The sequence below is a fragment of the Hoplias malabaricus genome, chromosome 14 (genome assembly GCF_029633855.1).
Source record: "Hoplias malabaricus isolate fHopMal1 chromosome 14, fHopMal1.hap1, whole genome shotgun sequence".
In the NCBI taxonomy this organism is placed as follows: domain Eukaryota; kingdom Metazoa; phylum Chordata; class Actinopteri; order Characiformes; family Erythrinidae; genus Hoplias; species Hoplias malabaricus.
The window spans coordinates 23,725,548-23,750,280 of NC_089813.1; the positions used below are offsets into that span (position 1 = coordinate 23,725,548).

At 36.8% G+C, this 24,733-nt stretch overlaps 2 protein-coding genes across 4 annotated transcripts; both read right to left on the minus strand.

Moving 5' to 3' along the window:
• Window positions 1–699: 699 nt before the first annotated feature.
• Window positions 700–18,539, minus strand: dhx37 (DEAH (Asp-Glu-Ala-His) box polypeptide 37). 3 transcript variants are annotated; one of them, XM_066643748.1, is made up of 28 exons: window positions 18,316–18,539; window positions 16,702–16,815; window positions 15,479–15,645; window positions 14,840–14,952; window positions 14,353–14,725; window positions 12,739–12,887; window positions 11,893–11,985; window positions 11,716–11,812; window positions 11,515–11,628; window positions 10,863–10,964; window positions 10,456–10,570; window positions 10,275–10,373; window positions 10,139–10,197; window positions 9,758–9,911; window positions 9,236–9,312; window positions 8,870–9,102; window positions 8,652–8,763; window positions 7,910–8,016; window positions 7,625–7,813; window positions 6,861–6,985; window positions 6,652–6,768; window positions 5,199–5,371; window positions 4,378–4,492; window positions 3,977–4,114; window positions 2,753–2,847; window positions 2,556–2,629; window positions 2,377–2,474; window positions 700–1,304 (listed from the first exon to the last, which is right to left on the minus strand). In XM_066643748.1, the coding sequence occupies exons 2-28, from the start codon at window positions 16,805–16,807 to the stop codon at window positions 1,228–1,230; spliced, it is 3,471 nt and encodes a 1,156-aa protein (XP_066499845.1). In that variant the 5' UTR covers window positions 16,808–16,815; window positions 18,316–18,539; the 3' UTR covers window positions 700–1,227. The 3 variants fall into 3 exon arrangements, with proteins under 3 accessions (XP_066499845.1, XP_066499844.1, XP_066499846.1); XM_066643747.1 differs by having other exon boundaries at window positions 18,231–18,538; XM_066643749.1 differs by lacking the exon at window positions 18,316–18,539 and adding an exon at window positions 18,091–18,230.
• A 668-nt stretch (window positions 18,540–19,207) lies between these two features.
• On the minus strand, window positions 19,208–23,767 carry gp1bb (glycoprotein Ib platelet subunit beta). Its single transcript, XM_066644717.1, has 3 exons — window positions 23,649–23,767; window positions 22,168–22,513; window positions 19,208–20,263 (listed from the first exon to the last, which is right to left on the minus strand). Exons 2-3 carry the CDS (start codon window positions 22,500–22,502, stop codon window positions 19,987–19,989), a joined length of 612 nt encoding a protein of 203 aa, XP_066500814.1. The 5' UTR covers window positions 22,503–22,513; window positions 23,649–23,767; the 3' UTR covers window positions 19,208–19,986.
• Window positions 23,768–24,733: the final 966 nt, after the last annotated feature.

Genomic DNA, 24,733 nt, shown 5'->3' on the forward strand with positions numbered 1-24,733 from the left:
GATACATATTAAATAAAAGGTCCCCTTTTAAGAAGCAAATTTATTTTAAATAGCTCCTTGAGCACAACGAAAATACATTTGATTGTACAACACTTTAGAAGCAGAATGTTACACAGCACCAATTTATGTGGAAAGGCGCAGAACAATTTAACATGGGTGAAAAAAAGCACTCAGATATACTGGCAGTACCATTTAACAGAACGGAACAGCAAGTTTGTAATTCTGGATACAAAACCTTTTTGTTTATTGCTACAAATGTCACAAGATGAATAAACCAGCACATCTGTTCAGCCACACTAAATGAGTGTTTAGTGTGTTTACAAGAGCATTAGCATCAGCTAGCCCAATTAGCTTACTCTCAGAGTCTCCCTCACTGTGCCATGATTCCTGACACAAAAACACAGATTGGTGCAAATGCATCTGGGAGATTGGTGCTAACTTTCGTTGATGCTTTATGTGAGTTTTTCCCCACCACAATGACCAGTTTTAATGGTTATTACATTTGAAAAGTAGATTACTGTAAAACTGGTAACCATTTCATGTCTAGTGCATATTCATGCCAATTCAGCCCTTAAGGCACAACAGTATTGAACTTATTTTTTAACAATTTAAATTAGCTAAAATAAACCCTCCTGATAGTATCCCCTGATTAAATATTATTTGCTCAGAAGAAAAACACAGCTTTTTAGAAAGGTTTGTTTTGTTTTTTTATTTAAAAAATATTTGCTCTAGTTTCACAAGCCATGAAGTTGTAGAGCTGATAAGGTTCCAGGGTAGATACTGAAAGTCACACACTTTTGCAGTTGCTCTTAAACAACCTCAGATTAAGGACAGTCTGACAACAGCCACTTACAGGGGATTCTTTTCACAGCTGGGTTAAATCCCAACTTAATTAAAATTGACATCAGTGTTATTGTATATTTTATTCATGTACATATCTGAAACAAGTAAATAAAATCTGGTGGTTGAATTGCCATAGGGTGCAATTGTCTGTTACTGCTGGTGAGTCCACAAATAAATAAGTTTTATAAAGCTGGTAAATGAGGAAAATGTCCTGGGTCCATCCCTCTTGAGACAGAGAACAATCTGTATTTATGGTCCTTGTCAATGCAAAGTCATACATCCTCTGAGACCAGCTCTGTTTACAGTTCAAAGGGTCTGTGTGTGTTTTAAGGCAAGACATGTGGTTAGGTAGGGTGTGTGTGTGTGTGTGTGTATGTATGTGTGTTAGATAGGGGGCCAACTCTTTGTGACTTCATGGTGAAGTGACTCTGGAATCCACTGACAGTATGCTGACAAAAGAACTGTCAAGAGAGATAAACATGAAGATTTTTCCATTACATATTTCATGACAAATGCACATTCTTCATTCAAAAGATAAAAAGTGAACATTTCTGCATAATTAATCAGTTATTCGGTTACATAATTTCATACAACCAGTGTTATGAACCAGGCTTCTTAGGTTTTACTGCTCCTAATAATTTACTTGACAGGAATGAAGAAATTAAGTCATTACATGTTGCCTGTTGTACAAGACACTGGATTTTTTGTTTTAATTAAACAACACTAGTCAAAGTAACACAATCCTATCCATTTATGTTAGGAAAGTTAATTTTAAGACAAACTGGAGGAATTATATTAAAGTAACACATGGAATATTACTTATTTATCCCAGAAAGATCAGTTAATAATTAAAATCATACACAGGATAAGATGTAAAATATCTACCTGCAACCACAAAATTTCTGTTGTTGAATCCTACCCCTCAACACTAAGGTTGCTGTGGCCATTTATGATCCGATCAGCAACCAGCAATCCTTAACCACTACGGTTACTCATTGAGCCCAGCCCAAACCAGCCACTGTATCACTAGCCCTTCACAGGGCTCATCATTTAGGCACCTCCTTTCATCAATGTTTCGCTGAATTAAGCCCACGACACCTCCAGAAAGCTCAACAGTGAAGTCTGGTGTCCCAGACCCACCCCCCTCCAAACCAGCTTTACAGTCCTAGCTTACACTTTACATCGATATGAATGTAGTTTGTACATAGATAAAATTAAATATGTAACTAACAGAAATTTTGTAATGAATTTTAAATATATAAGTTCATTTATCGTCTATAAACTCCTAAAGATACAGTCTCTAATTATTTTCATTTGGGCTGTGTTAGTTTTATAGTCAATTACATTTTTGTAATTCCTATTATAGTGCTGTTTTGTATTAATTTCCAACACTCCTTCTGTCCTCATGTTGAACAGTCCATCATTTTGCTTATATAATCATACTTAAATATACTTTCTTCATCTTTCCATAATTTAAATTTACAGTTCACCACTTCATTCAAACTATACATTAAAATGTAAATAAATACTTACATTTGTCATTTTCCTTCCAGGAATCTTGTAAGGCATGTCTGTTATCCACTTTCTGAGATACTAGTGCTCCTAACAGAGCTTCAGTCCGAGGTTGCAGACTAAATTACAAATATAAAAAGGTAAGACAAAACATGCCTATTGACACATTTAACATTTATTTCTTTAATATATGCTCCTACTTGGCCCAAGTCTTTAGCATGGTTGATGGACTGGAGAGTAAACATGTACTGTACTGCTGCATCTTGGGACAAATCTGAAACATTCACCCACAACAAAAGGTCTATGTCAGCAAATCTCTCCTTTGTACTTCCAACTACATTGTAAATTCCTTTGTCCTTTTTGAAAGGAAACAGCGAATATACTGACAGAAACATACCTTTCCTTCCAACAGAAACTTGGCAAAAAGTTTGTAGCGTTCAAGACCTTCTGGATAATCCATTTCAATGGCAGGAAGCTTCCAACCAACTCTGACTGTGAACCCAAATACACAGAGTATCAGCTTGTATTAAGGCGGTACAATTTATATTTCCTTCATTTTTATTGCAACATTGTAACACAGGACTTTACAATACTGATTGTACAAGGGGCATTCAATAAGATCTCAGAATAGGTATGTAGTAAAATATTATTTAAATATATTAGATTTTAATTATTTTATGTTGTCACCCATAAATTCTTTATGATTTTTAGATCTAACTTTTCATTAAATTTTTCTTTACTCAAAAAATTACCTTTTTTTTTTTTGCTATCATCAGAAATAACTTTCCACAAAGAACATTTTCAAATTCTGGAACAAGTAAAAATCACTCTAGACTGGACAAACACAGCTAGATGCTAGTTTTGTCAAAATATTGTGTTACTCTACTTTTATTTGTAACAATAGCAATTATCATAATAAGTTAAAGTTATATACCTTCAGAATGTGGTACTTACTAAAAAAAAATATGAAATTACCTGCAGGATCAGTGGGATATCATGAAATTTAATGCACATAGTGCATTGTTTTCCAGAGTGAATTACAGTATACATGTCAGAATGAAAGCAAATTTGCTATTACATCATTTTCACACATTTTACCTCTTCACTTAAAAACAAAATACTTGAGAATTTGCCTTTGGAAAAAGGAATGCTGATTTGGAAATGATGATTTCATGCAACTTTGATTTCATCTCTTAACAGAAATACAATGTATGTAGATGAGCATTTAAAAAATGAAATGCTGAACATTTGTCAGATTTTCAATTTGGTACTAATTCCTCTTCATACAAAATATAATAACAAAAAAAATGTGATGAATTTGGGTTTTCAGTATATTGAAAAGTATGCTGAATTCACACTATTTAGCAATAAATGCAGGAGTAAATTGGCTTGCAGCCCTAACCAGAAATTATACATCTGCCTTAATTTCCCTCTAATGTCACTCTTTCCATAGCTGTAGTGACAGCTTACTCAATTATAAAATATATTCTCTGGGTGAATTTTGAATACCTTAATATGACACTTTCCTTAATTTCAAACAACTATTTCCCTATTTCATTTAATACCACTATAAAACATTAGAGACAGTTAGAGAACATGTGCAGAGAAGATGTGGTCTTACAGAAGGTGCTCTGCTGTTGACACATCACTTTGCCAGTGACTGGACAGTACCAAGGGGCAGGGTTTTGCTCTGGTCCGCTGAAATGACAATACTGTGGGAGGAGCTTCGGAATCCAATCAGCCTGCACTGCGCACACACCTACAAGCCATATTAATAAGCAAATAATCTTACTTCAGCTGGCAGTGCAGTAGTGTTTCTATATGCATACATTTTTTTTATATTCCTACTTTGAATGCAGTACAGGTTTTGAACCGAATTGAAAGTGGGAGCTAGTTATTGTAGATTAAAACCTCAAGTTTAGGTTTCTCACTTGAAAGAAATCCAGAAACTCCAAAAGGGTTCAAAAACCTTTAACAACTGTTATTACACACAAAAGCTCATAGATAGTGTTTCACACAGACCTTTCATATACATCTTTGTTGTCTCCATTACCTCCTGGTAAACAATGAACTCAGGCAGTGTTTTTTGGAGGGCAGAGGAAGGGTGGATAAATACAGGCTCATCAAGCAAAGGGGTCTGCACAACAATCATATACAAGAACATTACTTTCATGCAGTATGCTAGACATTGCCGATCTGGATGCTATGATGATTCTTTTTGAGGAATTCATTCATTCATTCATTCATTATCTGTAAGCGCTTATCCAGTTCAGGGTCAGGGTGGGTCCAGAGCCTACCAGGAATCATTGGGCGCAAGGTGGGAATACACACTGGAGGGGGCGCCAGTCCTTCACAGGGCAACACACACACTCACACATACGGACACTTTTGAGTCGCTAATCCACCTACCAACGTGTGTTTTTGGACTGTGGGAAGAAACCAGAGCACCTGGAGGAAACCCACGCAGACACGGGGAGAACACACCAAACTCCTCACCCGGAGCGGGATTCTAACCTACAACCTCCAGGTCCCTGGAGCTGTGTTTTTGAGCAATCTTCTACAGCAAATTTTAAATAATTTTGAAGCTGGTAAGCAAAATGTTTCCTCATCTCTTCATGTCAATAGGCAGCTCTGTCACATTATGCAACAGGGTATAGGCACATTTCGCAATGCTAACAGGCTGAAGGGTGGAAGAAGACAATGACCACATAAAATTATCATTTCACTGTATAGGTCTAATGAAATTTCTTCAATATTAATTGCTCTTTCAATATTAATTATCTCTTATATTTCTCTGATCTTCAATGTCTCTACCCACTGGAAGACTGACAGTGTTTGGTCACCTTGTAGCCATTTTTCCATTTGGGATCAAGAAGCTCCTCAGCTTGAACTCTTCTGGCCAGATGATCTCCCAAACCTGCCAGCACGATCTGCCTCAGATACACCACCTGAGATTCAGTAGGAGGTGCCATTTTGCCATCCACACACAGCCCCGCATCAGAACACACAGCATTCACTGAAGGGTTGAAACAAAACAAAAACATAAAATCAACAATTAAAACCTTTTGTGTGATAGAAATAATCACGATAAAGCTTATTAACAGAGTTTAATTAAATGTTATGGGAGCATTTAAGAACAGTAGTTGGAAATTATGTTCAGGGCATATTAGAAACAGACTGGATATCTTACAATACATCAACAGGTTTTTGCTGATATTTGTAGACTGGAATAATGTCAGTCACATTATGTAGCCCGTGTTGCCTAAATTATAGATAATACTGGATATTTAGGTACATGTGCCTCTAGCACTATGGAATATCTTGTAGTTACTGATGGTTTGATCATTTTATAGGGGTTTTATAGTTTGTCTGGTATGTATGTCTATAGTTTGAAATGCTGGCCAACTGAAAATTATGAGCATGTACAGCACGCAATACTTTTTCCTGAATTACTGCAGCTATGCGGGTTGCTCTGATAGTGGCCTTCAGCTCTTCTGCATTGTTGGGTCTGGAGTATTGCATCTTCCTCTTCATAATACCCCATAGATTTTCTATGGGGTTACGGTCAGGTGAGTTTGCTGACCAATTAAGAACAGGGATACCATGGTCCTTAAACCAGGTACTGGTAGCTTTGTGCAGGTGCCAAATCCTGCTGGAAAATGAAATCTGTATTTCCATAAAGTTGGTCAGCAGCAGGAAGCATGAAGTGCTCTAAAACTTCCTGGTAGACGGCTGCATTGACCTTGGACCTCAGAAAATACAGTGGACCAACACCAGCAGATGACACAGAGCTCTGTGAACAGCCAGCCTCTATAGCAATGACCTTTTGTGTCTTGCCCTGTTGTGTAAGGTGTCAATGGTCATATTTTGGACAACTGTCAAGTCAGCAGTCTTCCCCATGATTGTGTAGCCTACAGAACTAGACAGAGACCATTCAAAGGCCTTTGCAGGTGTTTTGAGTTAATTAGCTGATTAGAGTGTGGCACCATGTCTTCAATATTGAACCTTTTCACAATATTCAAAATTTCTGAGATACTTAATTTGAGGTTTTCATTAGTTGTCAGTTATAATCATCAAACTAAAAGAAATGAACACTTGAAATATATCAGTCTGTGTGTAATGAATGAGTATAATATACAAGTTTCACTTTTTAAATGGAATTACTAAAATAAATCAACTTTTTCATGATATTCTAATTGACCAGCATCTGTATATTCCATCAATAACTGTTTTAGGAAATTTTGAACCATATTTGTGCAACTCTGACTGCTCTTTTGTTTGTGTATGTTTGTTCACCTGCATTAGTAAGCTGCCCCCGCAACCTTCGTATCTCAAGCATGGCTTTATATCGAAGGCCATTCTCTTCACAAAACTTTGGAGTGCAGCCAGCAAACTCACACGCCCCTACAGCACCTACACACAAAATGATATAACAACTGAAATCAGCAGTGTATTTATATTTGGTGACATGTACATACTTGTGAGTATTTTTGTTTTTGACTTACCCAGCATCACCATGAGATCTCCAAGCAGTAAAGACTCCCCTTGTCCTGCCCACAGTCTCTTCATCTGAGAAAAACGAGCCCTTCTCCCAGCCATTTTACTGCTCTCTTCCTCACTGCTCACTGACCTGAAAGATTAAGGAAAAAAGATTATACAGAATAAATGTAAAAATATTTCATATTTTTTTCACATATTTATCACATAAATAAACACCATAACTAAGAACGAGCATCATTATAAGAAACAATTCCTAATAGGTTTTTAACATACAGTTGTATAGAAAAGATAACAAAATATAACAATCATATGATCTTTTTTTTTTAATCTGACTGTAATCCTGTCTTATAGTTTACGTGGTTAATTTCTCCCCACTGTGATTGTACAGTGTCTTTGGGTATTTTAAAAGGAGCGTATAAATAATAATAATAATAACAACAACAACAACTATTATTATTACTATTACTGTATTAGTAGTAGTATTTTTATTATTATTATTATCACAGTATTTGTATTATTATTATTATTATTATTAACAATTTCAGGATTCATACATTTTAACAATGCCAGTTTAGAACAAGATTACACTGCTAAAGATACATCAAAAGGTTAATCTCTTTATATAGGCTGATACACGTGTTCTCTTATCTGTATCAAAAAGGAGATCACACCATCTCTATTAAGTAATATTTCAACAATGAAAAAGGCAGCTGGCTATTTTGCTTTTCTTCTGACACCAGCAGTATGGAACAAAGGGTTGATTGCTTACCTGTCCACTTCTTCAAAAATCTCTCTGACAGTCATGGCTGCCACTATAATAATGATATAGGGCATGCAACCCTGCTGACGGCCCAGAGCCAGCATCTTAGCGTAGCGTGGTGCAACAGGAAAAGTCGCCATTGCACGACCCAGAGGGGTAATAGGGCAAGACAGACGAGCCCTCTCTATATCTGCCATCCTGAGAGACACAGATATAGTTAATAAACCATTACAAAAATGCAAAAGAGAAGGGCGTGATAAATGAAAAGTACAGAGAGAAAATGAAGAATAATACCTTCCCTGGCGAGCGGGTTCCTCTAGGGCTCCCAATGAGACCAACAGCTGCTCAGCAGACACCAGGGCATCAGAGGAAGGGGGAGTAGGGAACGGAAAGTTCACAACCTGAAAACACACCATATGCTGAAAAGTGTCCTTTTATAGTAAAAGCATGCAGAAATGAAAACTTTTGGAGGTTACCACGTTGTGGATTCTTAAAGCCTTCAAATAGGCCATTAAGAAAATATTACTTATTTATTTAAACCTATGTCTTGTAGGTCTGCTTCAATATACTTATCATTTGGATTAATGATAGAAAAGTTAACGTGTGAATAATGCTGTAACACAATAAACTCCACAAATTTTACTAGCTTCATATTTTGACTCTTGCACTGCTTTAACCTAAAGTCACCAAGTAATGCATGTAGCTATGACTCAAGAATGCTACTTTTAATTTTTTGCTTCCAGTAATTGCCTTCTTGATAAACCCAAATTTATTTTCAGCACCTGCTGTGGTGAAATTATATATCAATGCAACATTTTAAATGAAAAATATAATTTACGAGCAAAACACTTAGGCAGCAGCTTCAGTATTTGTAATTGTGACAGAAATAGAACCAATATCTAAATGTATGTGATGTGATGTATGCAATTTTTGGTTGAAACCTGCAGACACTACTGCTTACATAAGACATTCGTGATAGGAAAAGAATTCAGACAGAACTGAACAGAATGAAGTAAGAAACATTTTTTGCACAAACCTTCTCAATGTTGAGATCCTTCATCTGAAGGACGAGGTCATCGACCGGACGGCGCGTGATCTCAGCTTCAGAGAACATGCAGAAATCACTAAACACTGCAGAGGAATAGAGCCTAGACACATACAAAAGAAAAACATATCACAAGCATTTAAATAATCAACTCTATTAGAATTTTCTTTTCCAAACAAGTCATGCATGCTGTGTGTGGTGTTTGTAACCTATAGCAGTGTCCTGGCTCTGTTCTTCCTGCTCTCCCAGCTCTCTGGTTGGCTGAGGCCTGTGAAATCCAGGTGACTTTAAAGGAGGAGACTCCTGTCACTTTATCATAGAATCTCTTCTTCACCCGGCCACAGTCCACTACGTACTTAATGCCTGGAATTGTGAGAGATGTCTCGGCCACGTTGGTGGCCACCACACACAAACGAGCTCCTGGAGGAGGTGGACGGAACACCTGTGCATACACACACAAACAACAGATAGATAGATAAAGAGATAAATAAGAATAGAATAATAATGAAGTACACAAGCTCGAAAAGCAATATCAACTATAACATAAAATATAACAAAGAAGAGGAATAAAGTACTTTTGCTTGCTGCTCAGGTGCCAGGAGTGAGTACAGAGGAAGCACATACAGCGGGATAGAGGGATCAGCCTGCTCTTCTAAGAATCAAAAATAAAACATTCAAACATTATATGTAGAGTTAAACATTAGTGGAACATTATGTTGCCATTTTTCTTTCCTAAATCAAGCACATTTATAAATGGACTGAACAATACAGAGGGGTTTAATATTAGGTCTAAAAGAATTGTGGGTACTTATATCTATTAAATGTAGCTGTTGTTTTTGCATCGACAAGGAATGTCAGACAATGGAACTTTACATTCTTGTCAAATATTGACTTATTGCTTTATATTGTGAAAAAAAAAAAAGTTTCCATATCTTCATATCTACATCTCTATAAACAACATCTCAGCTGTATTATTATGTCTGTGATGTAACTTGCTTGTAATATAAAATTACAATTGTTGCCCACACTGTGCCACAATAGTGTAAGGTTTGTCAGTACCATATACAGAATATGATTTAAAAATAAATACATCTCACCAGTGTCATCCAGGTTATCGCCTAAATCCAGGTCCAGGTCTGAGTCTTCGTCACCATCATCATCATCATCATCATCAATGCCTGCCTGTCGATCCTCATCTCCTTCATCCACAGGCAGAGCAGAATAATTATCTAGGTCTATCCGAGGAAGGGACTGAAAAAGAAAAGAGAAAAAGAGATATCACTGAAGGAGAACAGAAGTGGAAGTAAGTAATCTACAGAGAAATAAATGGATAAAAAAATAGATAAATTGCCCAAAATGTATTATTTTTCATTGGCCTTTGTATTCAAACAATCCATATCTTCAAATTATAATAAGGTATAACAGCCTAGTTCTATAATATAATATAACAGAATATAGATGAAATTAAATTTCAATACCACTATTTTCCTTTTGGCTTTCTTAAACTTTCTCAGCTCCTCTGATGTGTCCTCTGCATCTGTTACAGTAAGCACAGAAAGACATGTTACAGGATTATGTAAAGAGTATAAAGTCTCTGTGTGGGTGTGTATTTACCTGTATGTTGTGTGGTGGCTCTGTAAGGAAAAGCTTTCCTCAGTTTCCTGCACACAGCGTGGACCTCTGCCTGGCCAGTGAGAAACACCAGAATGCCGCCTAAAACAAAATAATCTTTTACAATAAAAATCCAAAAGCATTTGATATTTTGGAGCATAGCTCCATTCTTGGCAATTCTGACCTGCAGGCAGCATGCGGTGTATCTTGCAAGTTTTTCGGAAGGCCTCGCCTGTGTAATTTTCCATCGGTGTGTGTTTGTTAAAATGAACAGTAACTGGAAACTGACGAGCCTCTACCTACACACACACACACACACACACACAAGATATAAAACTGTAATAAACTGATTTCAGAAGATACATTTGCACACAAAAAGCAAAAGGAGATATTTCACATAGATATATTTTATGTCAAAAGTGTATGTACTTATAAATATAAATGAGTTAAAATTATGAAACACCAATGACAATCAGCCAATGTTTTAAGGCAAATCTTCAATTAACAGTTGGCTGAGTACCACGGGTTTGTGTGGTGTGTCCGAAATTCTTGGAAAAAGAACGGAAAAAGGAAGAAGGGGAGGGATCAGACCGATATGACAGGAGGGGGACTGCGGAAGAGTCTCTTGTTCTCTGTAAAGTCCTCCACTCGCAGTGTAGCTGACATGATCAGCAGCTTCATGGGCAAACCTTTCTGTAAGATTAAACACACAAACACAGATATTAAATTATAAAAACATCCAGTCCTGTATGTTTTCACAATGGTTCCCAATCTGGGGAGCAACATCACAGGTGGCATGCAAGGTTTTGTCTGCTACTCAAAAATTGTAGGCTACATCTTAGGCTGCACCTCTGTGACCCACACACTAATCAGATCAACTGACTGGTTTGCTCTGTTTCAACCTCATATTTTCTGCAGTCAAAGCATCACTATTTTATGAATAAAACAGCATGTCAGAGAAACTGTCAAAAAAGAAAGTACAGCTATATCTTGATAGATTAAGAAAGGGTTATACCCCTGTCTGAGACAACCTTCAGCACCCCTGTAACAAAAAGATTAAAGCCAGTATAACGCACATGTCCACCCGAAGTTTAGGCTGGCAGTCACTAGCATCAAACCTGACATCCAATTCCTGATCAGGGGTATGCAAGCCCAAGGAGACCATTTGTTTATGAATGAACAGTAGGGCTAAAAACATACAAATTATTTATGTGTTTTATTTTTCTTTCTAAGTATGTGTTACCTTATTGCGGAGAGGAACAATGCGTGAAAGCAGGCCAATTAAGATGTCTGTGTACACACTTCGTTCATGAGCCTCATCAATTATGATCACACTGTATTTCTGTAACAAGAAGTCCTACACACACACACAAAAACAAAATTAAAGTTTTTTTAAAGTTATTAAAGTTTGTGTGCAACAGTGCAACACGTTTGAACATATTACCTTCTGAATTTCTTTCAGCAGGACACCATCAGTCATAAACTTAATCTTAGTGTCCTGTGTGACATTCCCTTCAAATCTGATCTGATAAGACACCACCCTGATAATAGACAAACAGAGTACTTTTAGAAAGTTTACATCAGTATACTAAGGATGGGTAGAAGGTGTAAGTGCACACACCCTGTGGAGACATTCATCTCTTTAGCGACTCGGTGAGACATGCTGACTGCTGCCACTCTCCTAGGCTCAGTAACACCAATTATACCCCCAGCACTGAGAGAGAGAGAGAGAGAGAAAATAAAAGCAAATTATTTATAGTTATTTCAAAAGATCTTAGCCGTTTCTTTCATATAAGAACTGTAAACATTACATAAACATTACAAACAAAGACAAAAGTAAATTTCTGATTAGCTTTATTGTTGGGTGAATTATGCTATATGGCAGGTAAGCATTTGGTAAATTCTTTCATTTAGTGCTATATGTAGAGTGTAATAACCTTACCCAATATATAATAAATCTAATTTATGTACAATAATAAATGTAATATTAATTTTCAAAACAAAAAAAAGGAAGCACAACCCACAGAGAAACAACTATTTTGTTGGTAGATCAATGTTAACACTGCAGTAAACATGATGTGATGATGGTGTATTAGTGTGTGTTCCATTGATCAGACTGTGGTCCTTATCAATTGCTGCATTTTGTGTTACTAATCCTCAGCCCACAGGAAACTGTTGGTTGGACATTTTAATCTCATTCCAGCAGTAACACTGCTGTATTTGATCCACTTGTACCAGTGTAACACAATGACGTGCCTTGTCCCCTGCAGTGCTGAGAATGATACACAATATCTGCTCTGTGAGAAAGTAGGCTAACTAAATATACAGTACAACAAATGGAATACTGTCTGTAAATGTAGTATTATAAAGTAGAACTACAGTATAGGCTGATACAATGGATAATGAGCATAGACACATGGAGTAGGTTTTAATATTGTGGCTGATCTGGAAATGTGTGCGTGTGTACCTGGCATATCCAGCCTCGTAGAGGAACTGTGGGACCTGTGTGGTTTTCCCACTCCCTGTCTCTCCGCACAAAACCACACTCTCATTCTCTCTCACTGCCTCCATTATCACCTGCTCCTCAGCCAACACAGGCAATTTTAGACGGGCCTCCTGCAGCGCACACAAATGCACACGCAGTTAAAAATCACAAATAACACATAGAAATGCCCAAACTAGCAGAAAAAACTTTGAAAAATGTTATCACGAAATAAATTTCCCATCATTGGGTCTCTTTTATTAACTACAGTGCAGTCCCTGCCAAAACGTTTTGTTGCAAAGGCTGCAAAACTTAAACAAAGACTCTGGCAGACACAGAAAACAGAAGCACATTATTCAGACTTAGGATGTAATTTCCTGCAAATTTGGTGCTTCCAGCTTTAATGCAGTACAAGTAGAAAATACAGTATCCAAGGTGGTTAGTAAGGACGGTACATTTTTTCATATGCGTGAGATTCTGTGTACGACTGACTGTGAGAAATGTAAAACATGGTGTGAGGCAGTTCTATTTGAATGTGTCAATCATTCCGCCCAAAAAAAAAAAAAAAAAAAAAAAAGTTTTAGTATAGAATCTACAATCTACAGTCTTGAAATGTCTGGTGTGTCTGGCTTAAAACTAAAGCAGAAATAACTGTTTAAATTTTCTGTGAAAAATAATAAGCAAATCTCATTAAAATTAATAGAGAAACCCCTGATTCCTATAAACCCCCTCTCTTTAAACATGAATTTCAGATGCTTACTGTATGAATACTACTGCACTTATCCAAAAGCTACAGTGTTCAGAATCAGGACAGACATATTAAATATGTCAGACATGTTAAAACAGTCTCAAAATCTGCCTGAGTACCACCTGTTCCAAGATAAAGGTTGAATAATAAATGTAAACAATAAAATCAAATATAAGATGGTAAATGTACGTTGCTCCCTACTTCGTAATACTCAGTTTTAAGGAACAGTATTTGGAACATTATACTAAAAAACATCTGCCACATCAGAAGAGTCAAAAATATTTGCTTATACCTTAACATTAAATGTGTTATTTGTTTTTTTTTTCCCTCTGTGTACATGTAAGGAATGATGGGAGGAAATCTATCATTTTCATTCTTATAAAAAGCTTTAAATTTTAAATCCGCTTCTGTCTTACTGATAATAATAAATATCTTCACTCTCTTACCATGTAAAATACAAAAAGTAGGCATCACCTCCTGTTTTACTAAAGTAGCAATTGTGCAATACATAAAATATTTTTAAAAAAGAGCTTTAGATTTTATAGTTACACAGTCACACTCAAAATACATAACACCCATGACTAAACTGCATTTTTCCCCTCAGTCATACAATTACTAGCATAAACTTCTCCCAAAATATGTGAAGCCAGTTATTGCTTAAAAATGCAACATCCAAACCTAACTCTGTTATGTTAACTAAGAGATGACTATGTTGGCTAGAATCGTACTGTGATGTAGTCGTAGTGATGGGGAAATATGGACCATTTTACCCACTCTGAGAGCCACAGGTGGCAGTGGAGTCCATCTTGTAATCTCATTTTCAACATTAACCAAATATGTCTGTCACGTACCTGTATCTCTGGCAGCCTGTCCACTGGAATGAATATAGCAGGCTGGCAGTCCTCTTTCTTGTGAACAGTGTTTTTTGCTTCTTTTACATCACCCACTTTCTTTTCCTCCTTTATTTCCACAGCTTGCTGTTTTTCCTCATCTTGCTGTTCCTGCTTCTCCACAGGAGCTGCTTTTTCTGTAACCACATCTTCTGTCATATCTTCTTCTTCTTCAGAAGAGGTGCCTTCGCTCACCTCCTCTTTAGAAGAGTCTGCTTCTTCACTTTCATTCCCATCTTCATCATCTCTTCTCCTCTTCCTCTTCCTATTAGCACCACTCAGGCTGCTGATTTTCACTGGAACTGAACTGTTGTCCTGGTCACTATTTAAAATTCTAAGCAGAGTTCACAAATTTAAAACAAGCAGTTTAGGAATTTCAAAGTGCATTCACAGTTTAAAATAAATAAGTAAATAAATAAAGCAACTTATTTTGTGTATATGTGCTTACTTTTTAGTCTGATAAAGTTTGTCTCCTGTGCCCATTTTGGCAGTTGTGTAGAGCATCTTCATTTCAGATTCTGGCAGCTGAACCTCAGCAAGTTTACTTAAAATGTCTGCTCGCTGGATGGAAAAAGAAAATATTGTTAAGTACGCAGTCACATTAATACAGAAAGTACTAAAGTGCTCTGCTTGTCGTAAACCCACCGCTCCAACCATATTCAAGCTTGTCAACATTAAACTACTGGCATGAACGAAACTTTTACTAAGCAAATTAAGAGAAACTACACTGAGGTACAAAAAGAGAACAGTTTTCCTCTAGCCCGTTATAAAATAATCTAATCAATGTTAGATCAACACAACTGAATTATATTCATATTATAGTGTCTATTTATTTAAAAATATAATCACAAACATTTTTGGGAGTAGAAAAATGTGTGGGGGTAGAAAAATGTGTAGTGTGATATGTATGATGTAAATATTCATAATTAAAAGCTTCAGTCTTAAGAAGAGACAACGTATTTAATCACAACAAATTTTTTTTCATCGATAGAAAGCACTAATATTGATGTATCTTATGTAACTCCTTAATAGTGCTTCTGTTATTTAAGTGGCTTACTCTGCAAACCCTTACAAACTCACAACATACATGGGATTTCTTGTCTTTATGCTCCAGAACTTTCTCTAGGTTCTTCCTTTGTTTCTTCGTCAGAGGTTTCTTCTTGCAGACAGGATGCTCCACTTTCTTCTGCTTTTTAGATTTGGTGGATGGTAGAACCAGGGCATTGCTTTCATCCACTCCTTTTAAAGCAGAGTCTGAAAGAGAGGGCCATCATACCAAATAATCAAAATTTAAAATCCTGTGTCTACAGGAGTCTGACATCGGAAGAACTATGTAAAGAATTCAATTTCAGTGCCTCATTAGAAAAATAAAACTGATTGTTCAATCTCATTCATTCTCACACAGGAGCAGTTTTATTTCTACAATGATCATTCTCAGAGCTGCAGTGACACTGATGTAGTGGTTCTGTGTCACAGAGTGTTGCTTTCATATGAGTGGATTAGACACAGCAGTGCTGCTTGAGTTTTTAAACACGGTGTCCACTCTGTTACACACACCTACCTCGTTGATACACCTTGTAGATGTAAAGCCAGAGATAGTAGCTCATCTGTTGCTGCACAGTTTATGCTGGTCTTCCTCTAGTCCTTCATCAGTGGACACAAGAGGACACTACAGGACACTGTAGGCTAAATGTTTCTGTTTGGTGACTATTCTAACTGGCATATAAACTCCAGCAGAACTGTGGTTTCTAATTTACCCATTACAACGCAACTCACACTAACACCACCACCACCCTGTAAGTGTCACTGCAGCATTGAGAATGATCCACCAACCAAATACCTGGCATACCTGCTCTGTGGTGGTCCTGTGTTCATAGACATTGAAGAACAGGGTGAAAGGGGGCAAACAACATATGCAGAGTAACAGGTGGTGTGTGATCTGTAAAGAGGAGAACTACAGATTGCTCCTCTATGGTCAGTGAAGCCGAGAGAATGGAGAGTGAGTGTACAAACAAAGTGTTCATAATGTTTTGGATGATCAGTGTATATTCTATAATCACACATTTGATGGCAAGTTTATTAAGTAAAATTACATTGTGTATGCACTCAATCCATTTTTATCAGCTCTATTTACTCATTTTTATGGATAAATGTACATTATATGGCCGAAGGTTTGTGTTAATTAAAGCAGGCGTTTTGTTTTCAGTGTACAGTCACAGAAAATACAGTAACAGTGTGCACTAACATTTGGTTACATCACACACAAAATGAATAAAATGTCATATACATATAAATGTAAACATATTTTACCACTTAGTTCCACCATTACATCAGCCTCTTGGTGGTTGTCTTGCGCTGGTTTAGCTTGATTTAGCTGCCTTCCTTTCCAGTTGTGTTTTTTTCTCAGTTTGCCCATTGCTGAAACTTACAAATACAATAACATACAAAGTTCTGTAAATATGTTATAATTAAATCACTGCACAAATGACCAAGTTGGGCAGCAATTACATGCTTACGCAATTAAATACATACTCAGGCTTCATTTTAGTTAAGTTGGAAATCTGTCAGATAAGCAAATAGCAAAGTGTTTAACTCACACCCCCTCCCCCACAAAATATTATCTGTTCATCAATATTACACATTAATTACATATATTCAAAAGATTTTATATATATATATAATATATCTTCTAATCTAATCAACACTACCTAATACCTAATTTCAGTACACCTTGATGAGTCCCTGCGTCTCTCTACTTAGTCCTGAACCGCTGGCCTGCCACTCAAAAAGCTTGTCTGGCATATCTGGGTTCTTGGTAGTATAAAGTCAAAAGCCCCTACTGTCTGAATTTACCCATTTGAAACAAAGTTTCAGAGCAGAAATGCTCAGTTATGACACTGTTTATGTCACTCATGATAATTTGTTTTCACAAAATCGTCACATGGACATATTCATTAATTCATTATCTGTAACCGTTTATCCAATTCTGGGTCACGGTGCGTCTGAAGCCCACCCGGAATCACTGAGCGCAAGGCAGGAACACACCCTAGATGTGGGGAAACACACTCACACCTATGGACACTTTTTTGAATGGCCAATCAAAATACCAACTTGTGTTTTTGGATCGTGGGAGGAAACCGGAGCACCCGGAAGAAACCCACGCAGACAGGGGGAGAACACACCAAACTCCTCAGAGACAGTCACCGGGGCGGGGTTTGAACCCTAAGACACTACTTGTTGCACCGCCCTGAACATGTTACATTTTTTATTATTATTTTCACAGGAGAGAGTTTTTATAAGCATCTACATATTATAGCTAAAGTGACAGATAATGGGTCGGCACACCTCTCATTTTTTAGATTTTTCTTTTTTAAGTCACACCAAGAATGTACCAATTTAGAGCGAAATAAATAAATAAATAAATAAATAAACTTAAGTTCCATTTGCTGGTAGATGATGCATGCCCCAAGAGGTTTCACTGCAATTTAGTAACGTATCCTAAATTTTCTTAAGACAGAGGTGCTACTTTTGCATTTCTATGGGTCGTTTGTATTTGAGGCTACATTTTAGTCACAGGAAAATAAATAGTTTCATTGCAGTCACGAAACACAAGAGTCACAGAAGATTCTCGTTCACTGATATTCACCACCACTCTGTTAAATAAATTCGTTTCCCGTTAAAAACCCAGAGAGCACTTACATCTGTTACAAGCCGAATGTGTTAATCTTGCTAGAGTTGTTTACACAAAGGTCTGAAGACTCAAGACAGTCCCCAGTTCACTCGTCTTTTATCTTAAACGAGGACACGGCCAATGTGTCAAATTAAAACATGTAAATTACCTTTTACTTTCGGTGTAGGGAACGAGATTTGTGATGTTTTTATCCTTTTATTCACTCCAATATTCACATCTCCATTAAAACTCACGTGTAACCACAGCACCCTGTGCTCCTCTCTATTGACTCCGACTCGTATTCACAGTCGACGAAAGTTCCCGTTACTCCACCAGAGAGCAGCGGCCGAGTCTCAAATGACTCCAGAATCCCTAAACCCTTAAAATGTCAATTAAGAAAACATTAATTTCTAGACACAAATATTACACTCATCATGTTATATAGAGTTATTTAAATGTGCCTGAATCCCAGGCTCCTGTTTATTAGCGTTATTAACCACTTTTTTGGGAACCAGTATTTCAGTTCCTAGGTAGTGTGCAGGGAGGGAGGAGGGAGCAATTTGAGACTGACCTCTGTAATCACATTTTGAACGGTAGATAACTTTTAAAGATGTTTTAAAATAAAATAAAAAAATAAAAACGTTTATCTCATTGGAAAACAGATATAATATTGAAATTATTTTTAAATATGTTTATAGAATTTTTATTAAAATATTCACAATAATACGTGTATGTAAATTAGAGTAGTAAACGAGGTGAATTTAAAAAAAAGGAAAATTATATTGGGTGTTTGGCCATTTCCTGACATTTCTAGCCCGCATTTTATCAGCACTAAAATAGGAAAAAAAATTAAAAGACGTTGCTACTCCAGGCTTGGCACTGCAGAAACGGCACTATGTAAATTTTGGAGAAGAATGGGAATCCACCCATCCATCCTCTCCTCTTGATTTCAGGACATTGCTATAAAACTTAATTATCATTTTACAAAGGTAAGGGGAACCCAGGAGCAAAAATACTAAATCTTACCTAGTGTTCCTTTAAGGTTTCATTTCATTTCCCATACACACACACACTTAATTTAAGAAATGTTGGTCAGAAACAAGCAAAAAGTTACAGTATAATATAATAATAATTAAAAGGAGTAAAATGAACAAATATAAAGAAAAAATAGCCTCATTGTTTCCAGCATTATTTTAGTGGAAAAATACAGTATAAAAATTGTAAAACCAAAATACTATACTTACTTGTCTGAATAGGTATAAACATATTATTGCACAGTTGCAAAATCCCAATTAACAAATTCTTTTTTTATACACTAGAGCAGAAGTTTGGCTTTAATGTCTGGCTATTTTCATCAATAGTTCTTAATAAACAGCATTTTAAAAAATTCCATTATCTACTATTAATCCACTCTTTCACATTGGTTTGTGTGATGAACAGAACAGAAATTCCTAGCCCTGAACATGGAGTCTCCTACCCTGAACATCTTTGTGGTTTTCCCGCTCCCGACTAGCACAGAGAAAACATAAGAAATAAGAAACATCTGCAGAGCGAACAAATGACCAATTACAACTGAGTAGGTGAGTTAGGACTACACAACTTCAAAATCCACGAATGTTCCAAATGATTAAAAATTTATTTGAAAACAAGGACTAGAAAAATGTCTGTTATAGTCTATAACAGATAGAAAAATGTCTGTTACCCTTGTTTAGTAAGCCTGATATTTTTAGGTATAGGTTTAGATGTTCTTTACACAATGTGAATACTTTAACTCAGGAGTCAAATTTTACACAACTGTCTGTGAAGAGGAGGAAAATCAGTTACCATCCTTGTCATCTACAAAACAAGCTAAAAAGTATTTTTTTAAATTACAGAGTTCCTCCAGCATCAGGACTGGGAAGCACTGTAGTTGAGGCCTTTTAGCCTCATGTGTTTGTGTCCTTCAGTAATGCATCTTCCTCTGAAACTCCATCATTGTGAGCTGAGCGGCGGGCATCGCAGGTCAGTCGGTCAAAGCGGCGAAGGAAATGGATGACCGCGGCTAGGAGGAACGCTTGAACCACTATGAAGACAAAGAGGGTGATCTGAGAGACCAAGGCCAGGTCACAGAGCCAATAACGACACGAGTTCTGCACCTCCTCCTCGTCCAAATATGCCACTAACCTCCCCTGCAGATCAGGGGGAGAAGAGCAGATCACATTCCTGTAAAAGCACAGAGAGAAGGAAAGTATAAATTATAACTATGTTTAATATCAATGACACTACATTATCATCATGATGCACACACCTATTTCCATGCAAAGCCCTTCATGGTCTTAGCCCTGAATATTTGCAAGAACTTTTTTTCCTACCATCAGGTTCATTTAGGTCACATGACTCTGGCTTTCTACTAGTTCCAAAAATTCAGAAGACTTCAGGGTGGAAGAGCTTTTTCATATAAAATTCCCCAACTCTGAAATAAGCTTCCAGTCTCAGTTTTTACATCTAGGCTGACAACTTAATTGTTTAGTGTAGCTTTTAGTAATTAACGTTTCCCCTTAGGTAAAGGCTGTAGATTCAGGAGTTCACTGACATAGTGAATTATTATTCAATTTAAGGAGAGCCTGGCCAGTCCCTAAAAGAGTAGAGGGCACCCATAAGAAAGTCCTCAATGTTTGAAATCAGTCTAATGGCTTTATGAAGCCATTCACAGCAAAGAAAAGGCATCTGTTTTTTTTAGTAGACTCTCTTTTTCAAAATGCTGTAAATGTAGATGTAAATGCAAATTATTTTTGCTGTTTCAGATTACTTAAGATGGAACTGATGCCATAATTGCTACAAAAATTGCTACAAAACGAAACACCTCGAGTAACAAATAGGTTTCTATGGTAATGCAGACAGTAAATAAAAATTTACAGACAAGTTTATCTTCAGCCACAAACAAACAACAGTTTTTTTTTCTCGTATCATTCCACCTTAAAAGAAGTGGAGCTTCTGAGTATAAACAAACCAGAGAGAATAGCGTTTCCTCGCAATCATAAGTTCCCTTTGAAGGAACACTGTTTTCCTTGTTTGTTCCTGGGTTTTCACCTAGTGTAATTCATTTTTTACAACACTTTATTGAAATCAATAATAAAAAAGTGAAAAAAATACAGCAGTAGTTAAAGTTACATAGTGCAGTTTCTGCAGTGCTCACGCAGACACAGGGAGAACACACAAAACTCCTCACAGACAGTCACACGGAGCAGGAATCAAACCCACAACCTACAGGTCCCTGGAGCTGTGTGACTGCAACACTACCTGCTGCACCACTGTGCCACTGCTGTCAATTATATGCAAATGAACTTTTCTGCTGTTACCCCATCTCATATGTAAAAAGGAAATAACATGTGGGAAAAATGGAGTAGAAAACGAACAAAGCAAAATTGACTAAAATTCAGAGTTTTCTGCTTTTCACACTGAAGTAAATAGAAGTTCATTCTCAACTGGGCCTGACCCTGGTCTGGTCCTTGCTGTTTAGACAGGTTAAAAAAAGTGAGTGTTGTTTGATCCTTGTGGCATTTTGATCAAAAGCATTTCAGTTGTTCATTAAGACTGCAGAGAAGTGTGATAACTTGTGGGAAAAGGTGTATATGTCGAGTTTAAGTTTCATAAACCAACTATTTTAACTCTACCCTCCAGCAGAGGGCAGTGTAAAATATATTTAAAAAGAGATACACTCATCAAGCATAACACTATGACCACCTCCTTGTTTCTACACTCACTGTCCATTCTCTCAGCTCCACTGACCGTACAGGAGCACTTCATAGTTCTACAATTACATATTGTAGACAGTGGACCTGAGAGAATGGACAGTGAAGGTAGAAACAAGGAGGTGGTTGTAATGTGGTTTATTTACATATTTATTTAATCCCTATCCCAAAGATAAAACCATGAGGTGGCTACATATACAAATATATGTATTAGTTTAGCAAAATTTATACAGACATCTTATTAATTAACATTAGTTTAACAGCAAGAATATAAAGTTCTACATTTCTGAAAGACAGTGTATTCACTCATGAGCTCATAACTATGCTAAATAAACGAACACACACACACACACACACACACACACACAGGCTTACCTGATCAGTGCATCGTTGCTCTGATCCATTAACCAACCCTTTAGATAGAGAACTGCGCAGTCACATGTCCAGGGATTTCCATGAAGACTAACCCGCTGTAGGGCTGGCAGTGTGTCCAGGAGCCCGTTGGGCAATGCTGTGAGGAGGTTGTCATGGAGATGGAGTTCAGTAGTTTCAGAGGGGAAGGATGAAGGCAGTGTGTCTGTGGTCAGTCCCCGTCTGCTGCAGTCCACCACACCAGCCCTGCATGAGCACAGATTTGGACACACAGCCTCCACCACACACACATCAGCCCCAAACATACAGAAAATAACTACAACTAACACACACCTCATACCAGCACACACTGCAGGAGAGAGAGAGAGATAGAGAGCGAGAGAGAGAGAGTGTGTGTGTGTGTTTTGCAGGGAGGGGAGTGGGGGCAGAGAATATATTTATTAATTTATCTGACAAAAAAATTCACATTTTTTAAAAAATTAAATAATTACAATAAATAATTAAAATGAATATGATATTAATACAAATGTAGTAGGTTGCTGGAATATATACATTTGGCACATAAGCAATTTTGATTTAAATTTTTCTTTTGGCACCATCCATAATCTTTGCTATCATCATATATCTATCATCATAATTTTGTGAAAAATGTATTTATGTTGTTTGGATCCTTCACTTAAAGAATGGAAGGTGTAATAGAAGCCAAGTGTGGACACAAGTACTGAATAAAAAATAGATTAATATAAGCAGTTGTTCTAGCTTCTGTGGAATCTTATGTTAAATGGATAACCTAAGGATCTCTTTTAGTGGAAATGAAATAAAGAATTTTGGTCTTTGACTTTTAAACAGTACTTTAAATCACATAAAATATTTTATTTTAGGGTGATGTGTCTATCACCCATGTTTTGTTTTTTAGTAATAGACTTATTCACTGTAACAGAAAAAATTGTTGACATTCTCTGGGATTGTACTTAGAGGTCTAATATACAGAGGAAGGAGGAAAGAAAAGAAGCGTGACAGGCAAAGATAAAGAGGGCCAGTTTTTCTAGACGGAAATATGGTAAAGACATGAGAAACTAATGATACAGCAATAATTTTACTTTTTCCTGTAATACAAATTTAATCCCACAGTATTGTGATAAACCACTACGAAATTAGCATTTTAGCAAAAACTGAGCTATATTTCCACATTTTAACAGTAACATCAATGCGTGATTAAAGAAATGTTCAGCTTCCTTAATAAGCATTACACTTAGCACAAAACACACTACTTTTAAAAGAAATATAGTGTACAGGAAATTGTCAAAGGCTGTAGCCATTTAAGCACAATTACAGTAATTAGTCCACTCTACAAAAGCTGAAGAAACAGATGTGGTTTTTGAGTAGATACTACACTATAATATCCTACTCCTCTAAAATATACTTTGTGAGAGTATGTAAGTACACCTACTGTGAGAATGTGTAAAAGAAAGAGGGATTCTTACCAGTTGACCAACTTTTCTCTTGGTAACGGATCTTGAGAATATGTGTCCACTCTAACACCCAAGACAGTCTTGTGGAGACACAGCTGGGTCGCACTGATAAAAGTCTTTCACAAGCACATAAACACACACATCACTCCACCCCCTGTAGGTTCTATCACAGAGGAAATGTGGATCAAATATGTCCAAAAACAGCCACATTCATATTTTAAAATATCCATATTAAGATTTTTTTTTACAAATTTAAAACTTTTGTGCTTACTAAACAGCAACAGAATCTCATTGGCCCAGTTATCTTGAAGGCTGAATTTCAAATGCCTGCCCTGTGGTGCGCTGCATAGGTCATGAAACTGCAGATTTTTTTGCACAGCTCTTATTAGACATATTAAGCACTATTTATGCGTAGAGGTCTGTAGCGCCATAAGTTCATATCCATAGACCACTACAGGGGTCAGCCATAGTAGCAGATGTCTTGAAGCTCATCCAAAAATAAAAATTAAATATGATAAAGTGTCTAACCACATAAGCAAGTCTGTTGGAGTTTCCTAAACGACTAAATGCAGTGAAGCTTTTGTGAGGGATATTCAGATATTATTGGCACCACAGGTAAAATTAGTAAAGAGGTTATAAGAAATGATAAATAAGCTTAATCTCACACCTTAAATAAACAAATAAAAATGTAATTGATTAAAACACATCAGATATCCAAAAATTAACTTAATTAAAATTATTTTTGAAACCTCAGAAAAATTACCTTATCAAGAAATGATTAGTTTTCACAAAACCATATGTGCCACAATTCTTAGAAACAATTAGAAGCATTTTTCGATTGATTGAATTGAGGCAACACGGTGGGCAACACGGTGGCGCTGCAGGTAGTGTCGCAGTCACACAGCTCCAGGCCTGGAGGTTGTGGGTTTGATTCCCGCTCCGGGTGACTGTCTGTGAGGAGTTGGTGTGTTCTCCCCGTGTCCGCGTGGGTTTCCTCCGGGTGCTCCGGTTTCCTCCCACAGCCCAAAAACACACGTTGGTAGGTGGATTGGCGACTCAAAAGTGTCCGTAGGTGTGAGTGAATGTGTGTGTGTGTG

What these genes read in the sequence shown, in the direction of transcription:
- dhx37 (XM_066643748.1), bottom strand. Translation starts at nt 16,807, where the DNA reads ATGGGCAAACTGAGAAAAAAACACAACTGGAAAGGAAGGCAGCTAAAT. An exon ending in TTGTTCCTCTCCGCAATAAG is followed by an intron (nt 10,965 to 11,514) that starts GTAACACATACT and finishes TTAATCTTACAG; the next exon opens with AAAGGTTTGCCCATGAAGCT. An exon ending in AACAAAGATGTATATGAAAG is followed by an intron (nt 4,115 to 4,377) that starts GTCTGTGTGAAA and finishes TATGGCTTGTAG; the next exon opens with GTGTGTGCGCAGTGCAGGCT.
- gp1bb (XM_066644717.1), bottom strand. Translation starts at nt 22,502, where the DNA reads ATGAGGTGTGTGTTAGTTGTAGTTATTTTCTGTATGTTTGGGGCTGAT. An exon ending in AGCAACGATGCACTGATCAG is followed by an intron (nt 20,264 to 22,167) that starts GTAAGCCTGTGT and finishes GTGCTTTTACAG; the next exon opens with GAATGTGATCTGCTCTTCTC.